This window comes from Hypanus sabinus, chromosome 17 (genome assembly GCF_030144855.1).
Source record: "Hypanus sabinus isolate sHypSab1 chromosome 17, sHypSab1.hap1, whole genome shotgun sequence".
Lineage (NCBI taxonomy): Eukaryota > Metazoa > Chordata > Chondrichthyes > Myliobatiformes > Dasyatidae > Hypanus > Hypanus sabinus.
The window spans coordinates 6,669,674-6,687,073 of NC_082722.1; the positions used below are offsets into that span (position 1 = coordinate 6,669,674).

A 17,400-nucleotide genomic window follows, 5' to 3' on the forward strand; every position below is an offset into this window, starting at 1 on the left:
AATCTAAGATTAATGTAACCTTCCCTCCTACATAGCTCTCCACTTTTCTGTTATCCACGTGCCCATCTAAGAGTTTCTTAAATTCCCTAAATGTATCTGCCTCTATGACCACCCCAAGCAGAGTGTTCCGTGTGCGCACCACTCTCTTTGTTAAAATGGTACCAGTGACATCCCCCACACTTTCAGTGGTTCCATTTAATATCAGAGAGTTATACAGTACACACCTGAAATTCTTACTCTTCGCAGACATCCACAAACAGAAGAAGATGAATGACAGAGAAACGTTAGAAGCCCTAAGCCCCCTGCTATTAACTCTTGTGCTTCTTGGTACTAATGAGAGGAGGGCATGCCCCACCAGGCCTCTTGTCTGACTGGGGCCAGCAACTGCTGAGTGGCCAGGTCAGCACAAGCATTCCCTGGCATGGTCAGAGTCAAGAGAAGAGTCCGAACTGCAGATGTAGGCTCTGTCCATCCACTATGGTGCACAAGCCCGGAGATAGGAATGCTTCTGTCTGGTTTACAGAAAGCAACAGCCAGAGGCTGAGGTATTCTCTGACCATGTTTTCGTTTCACCCTTACAACTTAAGATTATTGAGAGGCATAAATGAGTAGTCAGCCAGTATCTTTAGTAGTTTAATTACTAATTTATTTAGTTTGGCACATACTTAACATAAGTTAAGGAGCCTGTTCTTGTGCAGTGCTGGTCTAAGGTTCAGCTGTGAAAAAGGATCTCAGCAAGGCTTACTCCCCTGTAAAATCAAATAAATGTTGGAACAAGCTTACTGAAAATCTACTTGTACCTCCTTAGTGGGTAATTGAAGTGTTATCAGTCACAGAAGTCCCCCATCTAAACAAATAAAACCTTTGCAATACTAATGATCCTTCCCTTCCTTGTTTATTCAGTGTAGACTGGTCTGGTAAGAGGGCAGGCAGTCCTGATGAAGGGTCTCAGCCTGAAAAACCAACTCTTTATTCCCCTCCATAGACGCTGCCTGATCTGCAGAATTCCAACAGTATTTTGTGTGTCTTGCTCTGGATTTCCAACATCTGCAGTCTCTTGTGTTTTGGAACTTTTTATCTCAGGTTCAATACAGTAAATCAGCCAGTATTTTTGCTCCTTTGCATATAACTGTTTGTGTGGGTGTTCTGGAGTATAAAGGTTACAGTTCCATAGCACCTTTCACAAGCTCACTATTTGAAGTACATTTTAAAGTTTAGTCACTCTGGCAGTGTGGGACCTGAAGCAGCCAATTTCAAAACGGTTTAGTGATATAATGCTTTGGGGTCTGGGTTTATTTGTATTCTTGATGGAGGAATGATTTCAGCCAATAAATTTCTTATCAAAAGATTGTCGTAAGAACTTCTAAGTGTAGAATCTCATCTGAAAGACACTTATCTCCCAACTGCAGCCCTGTAACAGGTGAGGTGTTTTTTGAAGCTATTGAATCCTGATTTTTTTTTGGATACAAAAGTTCTTTGGAAGTCAAGAATGAGGCATAAAACTTGTGGCTACAACCATTTCAGTAAGTGTTACAAGAGCAAAGAACAAGAAGCAGCGTTGAGAAAAGACCAGTCTTGGTTGACTCGTATCAGACTAGAGATAATAAAATTCCTATGATAACAATTAACCTGTAAAATAACCAGATTCAAGTGGCTTTTCACCTGCTTCTGAAAGCTAATAAGTTTCTAGAAAATTATAGGAACAACTGGTCCATAATTACTGGAAAACTCACTGAAATTACATGTATATGGATGATTATATAAAAAATACAAGCAAGCATCGGAAAATTCAAGAAAAATACCAATCATATACCCCAACTCAACAAACTTCAACCGCTGATTCAGAAATGAGAAAGCCATGGAGTAGGTGTATGCACCCATGTACACATGACAGTGCCCCGTACAACGTTGGCACCTACTGTGTCCTGGCAGTTGCTGCCTGGAATCACACAAGTATGAATTCTTAAGGGAGACACTTCATGTGTGCCACTGTGCCAGAACTGTACCCAGGGGAAGTTCAGGGCCCATCTAAACTACCAGCAGCTTGTCAGCTACTCTAACAAAAACATTATAGTTTGTGTCCCAAGGTTATTTGTTATGCTCTATGTACTTCAAAACATACAGCAAAACACGTCCTTTATAAAAAATGTGTCAAATCAAATCAGCAAGGATTGTGGTGGGCAGTCTGTAAATGTTACCACACTAACAGCATCAACATAGCATATGCACAACTCAGTAACCCTAACCATCTGTCTTTGAAATGTGGAAGACCCACGTGGTCACAGGGAGAACGTTACAGGCAGCGGCAGGGATTGAACTCTGACCTGACAGCTGGTGCTGTAATAATGTTATGCTAACCACTGTGCTACTGTGTAAGGAAACAGAAGGATGTATGGTTTACAGCAATAAAACAGAAATGGATATTTAAAGTATTGTTCTAGAGAACTAAAATCTGGGGACCTCACAAACATTCAATGCACCAGAGAATATTGTGTCACGTTGACTTTTCTCCCCTCTGTGTCTTTGGTATGCGTCCTGTAGACCTGACCTGCTTGTGAGAGCTGCCCGTCACTACGAGGGGGCGGAGCAAATCCTGATCCGACAGGCTGTCATGACGGCCCGTCAGTTCATCTCGATGAGGGAGGCCGAGCTTCCTCCCATGAATCACTGGCTGGTTGCCGAATGCCCAGCTCGTATTGATTTCTCAGGTAAGTCCAGCACTCTCAACAGGGCCAGATGGTGTGAAGGAAATGGGCAATGCTCAGCAGTGAAAGAGAAACAATATTTCAGGTACTTGGGCCTGAAATGTTCATTCTGTTTTTGTTCCACAAATGCTGCCTGACATACAGATCATAGCCAGTATCTTCAATTGGTTTCAGATTTCCAGCAGCTGCAGGGTTTTATTCTCACTAAATTCTTGAGTTGTTGGGATGATTAAATAAATAAACTAAGTGGTGGTCCACATCAGGGAAGATTTGAGAAGCTGCAGCTGAGAGTAAGCCGGTGTAAGTGTGCATTTCAAATCATTCAGAGCATAGAATGGTACAGCACCGTACAGGCTCTTCACTCACAATGCTGTACTGACTTTAATCTAGCCCAGGATCAATCTAACTCTTCCCTTCCACAGAACCATTCCCGTTTCTATCATAGAGCAGTATTTCATAATGTATCTGCCTCTACCACTACCCCTGACAGCACGTTCCACGCACCCACCACTCTCATAAAGCACAACAGCACTGAACCAGGCCCTTCGGCCCATCCAGTCCATGATGAACTGTTATTCTGCCAATCTATGTATGGACCACAGCTCTCCATACCCCTTCCATCCATGTAATCATCCAGACTTCTCTTAAAAGTTGAAAGCTAACTCACTCCACCACTTGTGCTGGTGGCTCATTCCACACACACACCACTTGCTGAGTGAAGAAGTTTCTCCTCATGTTCCCCTTAAATATTTCACTGAACACCCTTATTCCACGGCCTCTAGTTCCAGTCTCACCCAACCTTAGTGAAGAAAGCTTGCTTGCATTTGCCCTCTCTGTACCCCTTGGAGATCTGAATTTTATCAGATCTCCCCCGTTCTACGTTCAAGGGAAGGAAGCCCTGACCCTTTTATCCTTTCCCTACAACTCAGGTCCTCAACAACCATTCTTGGCAGCATCCTTGTAAATACTCTCTGAATTCTTTCAATCTTATTGATATCTTTCCTGCAGGCAGGTGACCAGAACTGCAGACAATACTGCAGATTAGACCTCACCAAACTCTTACTCAACTTCAACCAAAACCTCTCTTTATGACCCTGTCTACCAATAACACCACTTTCATGGCATTATGGATCTGTATGGACAGGTAAAATACCTTCCTCTGGCATCTGCTCATATTTTCCACTAATCGCCTTAAAATTGTGCCTCTTGTATTAGCCATTTCTGTCCTGGGAATGGCTTCCTAAAGTTTTTTTTAATCACTTTTCTTATTCCTTATCAAAAACCACCCTCACAAATGCATGTACAGATTCTAAAGCCTACGACTGTCTCCCGTAGGTGGCTGGAGTGACACACCACCCATCACGTATGAGCATGGGGGAGTGGTGCTGGATGTTGCTGTCCTAGTGGATGGGCAGAAGCCAATTGGAGCAAAGGTACGCCGCACCCCCGAGCCAAAGCTGCGGCTGGTCATGAGCCGAGGGGACAGGGAGCAGGGGATGCCCTTGGAGATAATATGCCAGAGCCTGGATGACCTGAGGGACTACTGCCAACCCCATGCACCAGGTATCATGATTTCCTTGCTGATGGTTATCCTGAATGTTAGCCCCAGGGAAAACCACTGTACTGTTCTGTGCTCATTTGTCTAATTAGGGTAAAGGTTCAGTTAGACGGGAACTGCTGCAAGACCAGTGTTTATTGCCCATTGTTGATCACCCTTGCAAAGGTGGTGGGGAGCTGCCTGCTCCAACCTTTCTGCAGTCTTTCTTCCACAGCGTTGCCCAGGAGGGAACTTCAAGCTATGTCCCAACAACAAAGAAGAATAGGTGATACATTTCCAAGCCAAGACAGTGTGCATCTTACAGAGAGTTGGCAGAGGAACCTAAAGAGTGTGGTGCTCCACTTCATCTTCTGCCCTTGTCCTTGGATTTGTGACCCAGATTTTAAATGCTTTTTGATCTGCAGTGAATTTTGTAGAGGGGACATCCTGAGGCCATGGTGTATTGGTGGTAGATCAGCTTTGATGGCCAAGCAAAGACTAAATCAGAAATACATAATTTCCATCCCCACTACAGTGACCTATACTGATGCTTCTTTGTAACATTGAGGGAATCCTGCACCGTCGGAAATGTACTGGGCATTAAACAGAGCCCCTGTCCGCTGTTCTAAGCAAATACAAAATATCCCAAGAAGGGGAGTTCAAGCCATGGGGTCCTGTCATCGGCTGGTCAGAAGGTTGATAGCCAAAACTGAAGAGTGGGACCCCAGGGACTGGGGCCCTGTTCTGGAGTTGGAGGACTGTCCTTATGTTTAGGTGGTTGGGAGAATGGAAGGGGACTTATTTTGTTGTTTTGTTGCTTCTTGTGTTTTTTTTCTGTGCTGTTCTACCAAGTATTGTGGGAATGCTATTTTGGTGCCAGAATGTGTGGCGACATTTGTGGACTGCCCCCAGCACATCCTTAGGTGTGTTGGTTATTAATGCAAATGACACATTTTGTTGTTTGTTTTGATTTTCATGTGATATATAAATCTGAATCTGAAACTAAACCTATTGTTTTGACCAACATATACCTTGAATTCAACATTACATACAAAAGCATGGCTTTTTCTCCTATTATAACATTGTTGTTTGTGCACAGATTGGCTGCTGAATTTCCTGTCTTAATACAGCCACCCTTTTCATGTGAAATTAGAAAAAAAGGAGTTCCCTGGGATGTTCTGGAAGTTACTATATTGGTTCATTATTGTCACATGTACTGAGGTACAGTGTAAAACATTGTTTTGTGGGTCATCCACACAAATCATGGCATCAAGATAGTACAAGGAAAAAGCATTATGCAATGTAGTGTTACAGCGTGCACGCCTAGCTTAAACTCTATATGTCATCCATATACCCAGACCTTTACAAACTGTCATGGGTTTGTTACATGACATTGTTTGTTAAACAGTATCCCAGTTTCTAATTCTCAACTCTCTTTCAAATCACTTGATAGCCTTGCCACCCTTTCTCTGTTATCTCCTCCAGCCCTATGTTCGATTGGGGTGTAGAATTGTTATTTCTTTTGTAGTTTAATTTTTCTTTGCTCACTCGTATTTTTATATAATCACATGTGATTGTTCGGTAAATACTGTACAGTTGCTTTTGTATTTTTCTAGAAACTTGTTAGTGTTCTGCAGCAGGTGCCGCACGCACCTCTTGAATCTGGCTGTTTTACAGGTGTCTTGTTATCACTGGAATGTTGTTATCTCTAGTCTGATATGAGACAACCACGACTATCGTTTTGTCTTTTTTTTCTATGTTCTCTCGGCTCCTCTTTATTTGTTCATTATTCATTCTTGTAACACTTAATAAAATTGCACAGCAATAAGTCTCATGCCTCATTCTTGACTTCCATAGAATTGGATTGCAAAAACATCAGGATCCAACACCGACAATCCCATGGGATAGCTATACTCCTCTATTCTCACACCCAAACAATTTATCAGCTATTGGTGTCCACTTCTTGGACAGCTGAGCTGTGGAAGGCATTCCTAATCTCTGAAGACATTGGAACTAATATCTCCCAAAGTGCCTCATTGTTAAATCTGACCTGGGTACAGTAATGGGCCTTGGAATATTTTGCTGTATTAAAGACTCTATGTAAATACAACCTGTTGATGATGTGAAAACAATTAGTTAATCAAGCTCTTATCAATTTGTCCACAACAAGCCTTGATATGAGGAGAGGTACTGAATATTCAGAGGGAATCATAACAAGTTCTTACCTTTAGACTTAAAGTTGATGCCACAATCACTAAAATGAAAACCCTCTGCCAGTGAATTATCTATTGTGGAATAGCTATTGGAAATGAATAACGGAACATAGAACTGATCATTTGTCCCACAATATCTGTGTCGCCTATGATGCCAGTTTCAACTAATCCCATCTACCTGCACACGCCCATATCCTCCCGGTCCTTGCCTGTTCACGTGTCTGTCCAAATGCCTTTTAAACATTGCTGCCCTTCCTGCTTCTACCACCCCCCCCCCCCACCTAGCCGCACATTCCAGCACCTGCTTCTCTGTGTTTAAAAATAAAGTATTCTCCTTTCAGCTTTCTCCCTCACCTTAAAGCTATGTGCCCTAGCAGTTGACATTACCACTGTGGGAAAAATTCTCTGACTACCTATGCCTCTGATCATTTTAGATATTGGTTATGTGTTTTTTTTTAATAAATATACCATTATTGACAGGAGCTTTGTTGAAGGCAGCCTTTATCTGCACAGAAATCATCCAGTACCCCTCCCAGGTATCTCTACGGGAGCAGCTGATGACAAGGTTTGGCGGAGGCTTTGAGCTTCATACTTGGTCCAGTCTGCCACACGGATCTGGCATGGGTGAGTAACGTAGACCAGTCTGGGGACACGCAACTACTGCTGGCACCAAAAATAAACTTGGTTTCCTTCTCTCTTAGAAATCCATTTTTCCTTCCCTTCCCTTAGTCCTACTGATCTGCAGGGACTCCAGCACACTTTTAATTCTAATGCTCCAACACACTGATACTGAATAAATTAAAACATAATTTAAGGGAAAATACTTCCATTTGATAAGCCAGTAAGAAAAGACAGTTGCCTATCACTTTATCAAGCAGTAGTAAATCAAGGCAGCTGGGCTTGCTGTGTTTGTCTAGAAGATGTTACGCCACATACCCGAGAGGCTTCTTCAGTTTGTAACTACCCACCATGGATCAGAACTGAAGGAGCCTCTCAGATGAATGGTGAAATATCCAGCTGCATGCATTCGCCACTGCTTGACCTGGATGACTGAAAACCTTCATAGACTTATCACTTTATATTTGTTTTCAATATATCCTGTATTATAATCAAGATTCATTGCTTTTCTCTCATTCCTCAAAATGTCTCATCCCGTATCTTCTTTACTTCATTGTTATATTGAGCTTTTAAAACACAAGTCTAACTACAGCTGCTCACTCAGTATATGCCTGTGATTCTTCAGCTCTGCCACTCAATTAAAGTACTTGACCTTTATAAACCCGCGTGCGGAGGAGCCTTTGTTGAGAATTGCATTCAGTGGCTGTTTATTAGGTATCTGCTGCTGCCATAGCCCGTCCACTTCAAGGTTCGACGTGTTGTGCATTCAGAGATGCTCTTCTGCACACCACTGTTGTAACGTGTGGTTATTTGAGTGAGGCTACGTCCACATTACGTCAGGTAAATCTGTAACCGAAGCTTTTTCTCTTCATTTTCACCCTCCATCCACACTGAAAACGGCATTTTCGTCCCCTGAAACCACAGCTTTTCAGAAATGCTTTCCAGGGTGGGTATTTTTGAAAATGCTGCTCGGCCAGATCAGTGTGGACGGGGTAACCGGAGAAATCTGAAAACGCTGTCAGACGGCAGCGCGCCATTTCACTGTTTTCTTGAATGCAGCCTAACAGTTTCAGAACAGACGGCAACAAGACTGAAGCCAGAAGAGTTAGAAATGTACTCACCAAATACTTTGACCCATAACTTACTGAATAAATAAGTATACTCACTTTGCCCTGTTTTCTGTCCTTGCTCGTATGAAGGTGGTTTACCTATTTATGCAAGTACTTCTCTGACAATAGATGTGTAACAGCCTAATGTAACATTGTATGGAAATACAAGATAATACTGATGCAGATATGTTTTACACATTTAACAAGGTGCTTTATTAATGGAACAGAGTTAGTTAGTATTTCAATGTTCATCATCAGCTGGGTCATACTGTCCATGAACTCCCTGTCGTTTGCCTCCATACGCTCCAGTATTTGTTTTTTTTAAACTTTTAAATCTTCCTGCGTGAGAGCCAACAGCTGACCGTTGTTTAAGTTTTTCTAGTCCGTAACTGGACAAATGCACACCGTCTTTAACAGCGTGATTTAACATCAAACATGTTGCTTGTTTTCGGTAGATGTGTCCTGTGCATGCACAGTAGGAGATTCAACGAAATCTCCGTTTCAGTGTGGATAGAGCTATCTTTAATAATGCATAGCGTGGATGCCTATTGTTTTTATGCAAAACCGGTGTTTTCAAAATTATCCGGTCTAGTGTGGATGTAGCCTTACTGTCACCTCTGTCAGCTTGAACCAGTCTGGCTAGTGTTCTCTGATCTCTCTCTCTCTTTAACAAGGCACTTTCACCTATGGAACTGCCCCACACTGAATGTTTTTTTTTACTATTCTCTGTAAACTCTGCAGACTGTTGTATGTGAAAATCCCAGAAGTTCAGCAGTTTCTGAGATAATCAAACCACCCCATCTGGCACCATCAGTAACAGTCTAAGTCACTTGTATCACATTTCTTGACAATCCTGATGTTTGGTCAGAACAATAACTGAACCTCTTAACCATGTCTATATGCTTTCAGTTGCTGTTATATGATGTGCTGATTAGATATTTGCATCAACAAGACCCTAGTAAAGTAGCCACTGAGTGTATGTTTTTTGACTGCACTGTCTCGAACTCAGCCAACTATGTTTTACTTAGCCCTGGCCAAGGTTACTACCACACACTGCATGTAACTTACATCTTCTTTGATTACAAATAATCCTTGTCATCCAGTAGTAAGAGGCACAGACCCCACAAAACACCTCTCTAAATAATCACAGATACCTTAGAAGTATTAATACCTATAAACAGCAATCAGCTCTAGAGTGACAAAATACCAGCATGTGAGTGAAGGCCTCTCCGTAATTGACAGTGATGTTTCAGAGCAGACAGCCACTAACACTAAGAGGCCTGGAACTGATCACAGTGATTCTCTACTGAAAGCATTTAATACGTTTGGTCAGCAACAAAATATAAAACCTTTTTATACCTATGTGCATTCTTGCTCTTTTGGAAACTTTCACTGTCTTCTGCTGCTGAAGCCCATCAACTTCAAGGTTCAAAGTCCTGTGCATTCAGAGATGCTCTTCTACACACTACTGTTATTGCGTTATATCACCTTTCTGTCAGCTTGAACTAGTGTGCCCATTCTCATTAGCAAAGCACTTTCGCCCATAGAATTGCTGCTCACTGGACGTCTCTTTACACCCCATTCCCTATAAACTCTCCTGACTGTTGTGCACAAAAGTCTCAGGAGATGAGCTACTCAATCACCAATCAATTGAAGCCAATTAATTGTATTAAGTGTATTTCATAAATTTTCATGTGTGGCTCCAAGCCTCTGGTTAAAAATTGGAGGTGGGGCTTAGCATCAAACATTCAAGCATCTGTGGGTAGCAAATCAGCAGCAATGTGAGCTGAGCATAGCGTAGAAATGGGAGCAGCGCATGACCATTCACGCCCTTCCCCGTGCCCCCTTAACCTATTGATCTCTGTACTGACTGAGATCCAAAACAAGACCTCCACAGCCATCCTGGGTAGTGAATTCCAAAGATTCTCATCTGACCTGAACGTCAAGCCCATTGTTCTGAGAATATGACTCCAGTCAAAGACACACCAACTCACATCTTCCCAGCCAAGTCCCACAGCTTTTTGAAAGCTTCACTGAGATCACTTCTGATTCTTCTAAACCACACTGTGAATACAGGCCCGGTCTGCCCAACCTCAGTTACACAACTCTTTCATCTACCTGTAGATACTAGTCCCATTTTATTCTTATATTGGGCCGTACATGGGTGGGTTGGGGGCAATTTACAGTTAGCCCACCACCCTGCATGTATTTGGGATTTGCAGTTACCTTCGAGCTCCCGGAGGAAACCCAAAGCAGTGATGAGGAAAGCCTGCGCACTCCACTCGAACAGTGCCCAGGTTTAGGGTCGAACCAAGGTTCTGGGCGTGCAAGGTGACGGCTCATTAGCTGTGCCACTGCACTACTCTTCTGATTTGACAAACAATCAGTAGCGGTTACCCTTGATCATTAATGATACAATGAGCGTTTATGAGTTCATTGTAGTAATTGTCAGATTGTTTCCTCTTTGTTTTCCTAGGTACAAGTAGCATCCTGGCAGGTGCGGTCGTCTCAGCCCTGATCTCGGCAGCTGGGAAGTCCTGTGATACTGCCTCCCTGATCCACATCGTTCTTCACCTGGAGCAGGTCCTGACCACAGGTAACCAGCAGGACACCTGGGCTTTCTGAATATCAGGGGACTTGATCCAGGCAAATCCTTTAAAGTGGCCAAGTCTAGGATAGACATTGTTCATTGCATCACAGACAAGATGCTGGAGGAACTCAGCAGCTCATAGAAACATTGAAAATCTACAGCACAATACCAGTCCTTCAGTCCACAAAGCGGTGCCAAACACGTCCCTACCTGAGAAATTACCTAGGGTTACCCACAGCCCTCTATTTTCTGAGCTCCATATACCTGTCCAGGAGTCCCTATCGTATTCGCCTCCACCACCACCACCGGCAGCCAATTCCACGCACTCACCACTCTGAGTTGAAAACTTACCCCTGACATCTCCTCTGTACCTACTCCCCAGCACCTTAAACCTGTGTCCTCTTGTGCTAGCCATCTCAGCCCTGGGGAAAAGCTGCACGATCAAGGCCTCTCATCATCTTGTACAGCTCTATAAAGTCACCTCTCATCCTCCACTGCTCCAAGGAGAAAAGGCCCAGTTCACTCAACCTATTTGCATAATTCATGCTCCCCAATCCAGGCAACATCTTGTAAATCTCCTCTGCACCCTTTCTATGGTTTCCACATCCTTCCTGCAGTGAGGTGACCAGAACTGAGCACAGTACTCCAAGTGGGGTCTGACCAGGATCCTATATAGCTGCAACAATACCTCTCGGCTCCCACGATTGATGAAGACCAATACACCATTTGCCCTCTTAACCACTGAGTCAACCTGTGCAGCTGCTTTGAGTGTCCTATGGACTCGGACCCCAAGATCCCTCTGATCCTCCACACTGCCAAGAGTCTTACCATTAATACTATATTCTGTCATCATATTTGATCTACCAAAATTAACCACCTCACAGTTATCTGGGTTGAACTCCATCTGCCACTTCTCAGCCTATTTTTGCATCCTATCAATGTCCCGCTGTAACCTCTGACACTATCCACACTATCCTCCACACTATCCTCCACACTATCCACAAATTTGTGTCATCAGCAAATTTACTAACCCATCCCTTCACTTCTTAATCCAGGCCAATTTATAAAAATCACGAAGAGTAAGGGTCCCAGAACAGGTCCCTGAGGCACTCCACTGGCGACCAAACTCCATGCAGAATATGACCCGTCTAGAACCATTCTTTGCCTTCTGTGAGCAAGCCAGTTCTGGATCCACAAAGCAATTTTCCCTTGGATCCCATGCTTCCTTACTTTCTCAATAAGCCTTGCATGGGGTACCTTATCAAATGCCTTGCTGAAATCCATATACATTACATTTACTGGTTTTCCTTCATCAATGTGTTTAGTCACACCCTCAAAAAATTCATTCAGGCTCATAAGCTTTTTGGCTTACGATGGCTTTGCCTTTCACAAGGCCATGCTGACTATTCCTAATCATATTATGCCTCTCCAAATGTTCATAAATCCTGCCTCTCAGGATTTTCTCTGTCAACTTACCAACCACTGAATTAAGATTCACTGGTCTATAATTTCCTGGGCTAATCTCTACTCCCTTTCTTGAATAATGGAACAACATCCACAACCCTCGTCTGGTCTTATCCAAGTTGATGCTTTCCAAAAGCTCCAGCACATCCTCTTTCTTAATATCTACATGCTCAAGCTTTTCAGTCCACTGTAAGTCATACCTGCAATCGCCAGGATCCTTTTTCGTAGTGAACACTGAAGTAAAGTAGTCATTAAGTACCTCTGCTATCTCCTCCGGTTTCATTCACACTTTTCCACTGTCACATTTGATAGGTCCTATTCTCTTACCGCTTATCCTCTTACTCTTAACATACTTGTATGTATGTCATACTTGTAGAATGTTTTCCTTAATCCTGTCCGCCAAGGCCTTTTCATGACCCCTTCTAGCTCTCCTAATTTCTTTCTTGAGCTCCTTCCTGTTAGCCTTATAGTCTTCTAGCTCTCTGAACCTTTTGTAAACTTTGCTTCTTCACTAGATTTACAACAGCCTTTGTACACCACGGTTCCTGTACTCTACCATCCTTTCCCTGTCTCATTGGAACGTACCTATGCAGAACTCCACGCAAATATCTTCTGAACGTTTGCCACATTTTTTCCATACATTTCCCTGAGAACATCTGTTTCCAAGTTCCTGCCTGACAGCCTCATATTTCCCCTTCAATTAAATGCTTTCCTAACTTGTCTGTTCCTATCCCTCTCCAATGCAATGGTAAAGGAGATAGAGTTGTGATCACTATCTCCAAAATGCTCTCCCACTGAGAGATCTGACACCTGACCAGGTTTATTTCCCAATACCAGATCAAGTACAGCCTTTCCTGTTGTAGGCTTATCTACATACTGTGTCAAAAACCTTCCTGAACACACCTAACAAACTCCATCCCATCTAAACCTCTCTCTCTAGGGATATGCTGATCGATATTTGGGAAATTAAACTCTCCCACCACGTCAACCCTGTTATTATTACACATTTCCAGAATCTGTCTCCCTATCTGTTCCTTGATATCCCTGTTACTATTGGGTGGTCTATAAAAAACACCCAGTAGAGTTGTTGACCCCATCTTGTTCCTAACTTCCACCCACAAGACTCAGTGGACAATTGCTCCATAACTTCTTCCTTTTCTGCAGCCGTGACACTCTCTCTGATCAACAATGCCACGCCCCCACCTCTTTTGCCTCCCTCCCTGTTCTTTCTGAAACATCTAAAGCCTGGCACTTTGAAAAAAATCAGTTACTCAGTTTCAGGCCTAGACTCTTTATCAGGACTGGAAAGCATGGGGACAGAAGTCAGAATGAGGTGGTAGGGGAGAGGGAAGGAGTACAAGCTGGCAGGTGACAGGTGAGACCAGGTGATGGAGGGTGGTGAAGTAAGAAGCTGGGAGTTGGAAGAGATAAAAGGGCTGAAGAAGCAGGAACCTGGTGGGAGAGGAGAGTGGACCATGGGAGAAAGGGAAGGAGTAGGGGAACCAGGGTTTTTTAAGATTGGATAATTAGGCTCTGGCAGAGGAAGAGACAGGGTCGGAAGGTATCGCCCATGGGGTGAGAGTGGTTGACCTCAGCAGCCCCCTATTTCAACTCTGTAAGAAGCCAGACTGCAGTGTATTTGCACAGGGTGTATTTGCAACTGGATGGAGCTGCTAAACATCCATCACACAGTGGGTTGCAGGAGGCCAGTGTGTGTCTTGTCCATGGGCCTGCCACGAAGGCACAAAGCTCAAAGTAAAGCAAATCTGGTGATGCAAGGCCTGCATGGTATCCAGGTGTGCACTGGAGCTCTCTACACTGAAAGACTCCTCCGTGTTTGCAGAGCAATGAGGATGAACGTCCCAAACCCTATAATATCATCAAGTCACCTCTTTCCAACCGCCTTCTCTCTTTCAATGAATTCTGTTATATTGTGCACAAAGATATGGTAATATCATAAGACTGTAAGATATAGCAGAATTAGGCCATTCAGCCTATCAAGTCTGTACCACCATTCCATCATGGCTGGATCCCATGCAACCCCATAAATCTGCCTTCTCACCATTTCCTTTAATGCCCAGATCGATCAGGAAACTATTAACTACCTTAAATATACCCATGGACTTGGCCTCCAGCGCAGTCTGTTGCAGAGCATTCCACAGACTCAACCTGTGAATTAACCTTCTGAGAATCTTGCACAAGGACTCCTAAATGGACAGCCCTCTATTCTGAGGCTATCCTCTCATACTAGACTCACTCACCATAAGAAACATCCTCTCTACATCCACTCTATCAAGACTTTTCACCATTCAATGGGTTTCAATGAGGTCACCCCTCCTGAATTCTGGAGAATACAGGCCCAGAGCCGTCAAGTGCTCTTCATATGACAATCTGATCAATTCTGGAATCATCTGAACCCTCTCCAGTGTCAGCACATCTTTCTAAGATATGGCACCCAAATCTGCTCACAATACTCCAAGTGAGGCCTCACCAGTGCTTTATAAAGCCTTATCATTACATCCTTGATTTTATATTCTAGTCCTCTTGAAATGAATGTTAACATTGTATTTGCCTTCCTCACCACAGACTCAACCTGCACGTTAATGTTTAGGAAATCCTGCACGTCCCTTTGTGCCTTACAATTTAGAATTTTCTCTCCATTTCGAAAAACTCCCTTTTATTTCTACTAAAGTACATGACCAACAATGTACTTCCCAACAATGTATTTCATCTGCCAATCTGTTGAAGTCCTTCTGTAGCCACTCTACTTCCTCAAAATACCTGCCCCTCCACCTATCTTCACATCATCTGCAAACTTTACAACAAAGCCATCAATTCCATCACCTAAGTCATTGACATATAACTTAAAAAGCAGTCCCAACACAGACACCTATGAAACGCCACTACTCACTGGTAGGCAACTCTTTGGCTCCTGCCGATCAGCCACTGCTTTATCCATGCTTTCCTTGTTAAGCAGCCTCATGATTGAATGGCAGAACAGACACAGTGGGCTAACTGGCCTAATTCTGCTCCTATGTCTTACATGTGGCACCTTGTCAAAGGCCTTCTGAAAATCAAAGGACACAACATGAACCTATTCTGTATTGTCTATTCTGCTTGTTATTTTTTCAAAGAATTCCAAGAGATTAGTCAGGCAAGATTTTCTCTTGAGGAATCTACGGCCTATTTTATCATGTGCCTCCAAGTACACTGATACCTCATCCTTGACAATTGATTCCAACACCTTCCCAACCACTGAGGTCAGATTAACTAGCCCATAATTTCCCTTCTTCTGCCCCTCTTCCTTCTTACTGAGTGGAGTAATCTGAAAAGATTATTACATAATCTCTTCAGTCACCTTTTTCAGAAACCTGGAGTGTCCAGGTGGCTATCTACCTTCAGACATTTCCATTTCCCAGATCTGTCTCCATAGTAATGGTAGCTTCACATCCAGTTCGTCGGCCATTTCCTTGTCCTACATTACTACCTCTCCAGCATTGTTTTCCAACAGTCTCCATTCTCCATTCTCAATTTCCATTCTCATTTCCCTTTTACACTTTATATATCCATGGAAAAGAATAAACTATCAACGATTCGGGCTGAGATTCAACATCACGTTTGGAAAGAAAGAGCAGCGGTCAGGGTACGAAGGTGGGGGAGGGGAGGAGGAAGTAGAAGGTGGTAGGTGATAGGTGAAACTGGGTGAGGGACAGGGTGAAGTAAGGGCTGAGAAGTTGATTGGTGACAGAGATAAAGGGCTGGAGGAGGGGGAATCTGATAGGAGAGGATGGAAAACTGTGGAAGGAGGAGAAAGGGGAGGAGCACCAGAGATAAGAGAGGGGAACAAGAATGGGAAATGGCAAACGGGGAGCGGGGAGGGGGCAGTTACTGGAAGTTCAAGAAATCGATGTTCATGCCGTCAGGTTGGAAGCTACCCGGACGGAATATAAGGTGTTTCTCCTCAAACCTGAGTGTGGCCTTATCACAGCAGTAGAGGAGGCCATGGCCATGCCAGTGGGAAGTAGGATTGAAATAGTTAGCTACCGTCAATTTCAGCTTTTTCTGGCAAATGGAGCCAAGGTGCTTGGCGAAGCGGTCTCCCAATCTACATCAGGTACAGTATAACCGATATGCAGGAGGCCACACCGGGAGCACTGGACACAGTATATGACCCCAGCAGACTCACGGGTGAAGTGTCACCTCACCTGGAAGTACTGTTTGGGTCCCTGAATGGTTGTGAGGGAGGAGGTGTAGGGGCAGGTGCAGCACTTGTTCCGCTTGCAATGATAAGAGCCGGGAGGGGGTTCAATGGGATGGGATGAGTGGACATGGGTGTTGCATAAACAGCAATCCCTGCAGGAAGTGGGTGGGAGGAAAATATGGGCTTGGCAGAAATTACCGAGAGTTAGGTGTTGGATGCGGAGACTGGTGCGGGTGGGATCCCATAGGAGATGACAGAAATTACCGAGAGTTAGGTGTTGGATGCGGAGGCTGGTGCGGGTGGGATCCCATAGGAGATGACAGAAACTACCGAGAGTTAGGTGTTGGATGCGGAGACTGGTGCGGGTGGATTCCCATAGGCGATGACAGAAATTACCGAGAGTTAGGTGTTGGATGCGGAGTCTGGTGTGGGTGGGATCCCATAGGAGATGACAGAAATTACCGAGAGTTAGGTGTTGGATGCGGAGGCTGGTGCGGGTGGGATCCCATAGGAGATGACAGAAATTACCGAGAGTTAGGTGTTGGATGCGGAGACTGGTGCGGGTGGGATCCCATAGGAGATGACAGAAATTACCGAGAGTTAGGTGTTGGATGCGGAGACTGGTGTGGGTGGGATCCCATAGGAGATGACAGAAATTATAGGCTCCAAACCCTTCTAACCAACTACACAACACAGGGCTCCAAGCCCCTCTAACCAACTACACAACACAGGGCTCCAAACCCCTCTAACCAACTACACAACACAGGGCTCCAAGCCCCTCTAACCAACTACACAACACAGGGCTCCAAACCCCTCTAACCAACCCCACAACACAGGCCTCCAAGCCCTTCTAACCAACCCCACAACAGTTCTGCAGCCTTCTAAAACACACTTGTGCAAATTTTGTTCCTTTTTTCAAAGATTAAGGAGAAAGCATGAGAATGGGTTGAAAGGGGGAAATAA

At 43.9% G+C, this 17,400-nt stretch overlaps 1 protein-coding gene across 2 annotated transcripts in view; it reads left to right on the top strand.

Moving 5' to 3' along the window:
* LOC132406671 (L-fucose kinase) overlaps positions 1–17,400 on the top strand; it is a 359,123-nt gene that overhangs the window by 319,179 nt on the left and 22,544 nt on the right. For both annotated transcript variants that reach the window (XR_009516220.1, XM_059992500.1), the window contains exons 17-20: positions 2,542–2,708; positions 4,041–4,268; positions 6,936–7,079; positions 10,659–10,778. Coding sequence is in view for 1 of the 2 variants with exons in the window: in XM_059992500.1 (XP_059848483.1) it covers positions 2,542–2,708; positions 4,041–4,268; positions 6,936–7,079; positions 10,659–10,778 (659 nt within the window). In the remaining variant the exon portion in view is untranslated. The remainder of the gene's footprint in view (positions 1–2,541; positions 2,709–4,040; positions 4,269–6,935; positions 7,080–10,658; positions 10,779–17,400) is intronic.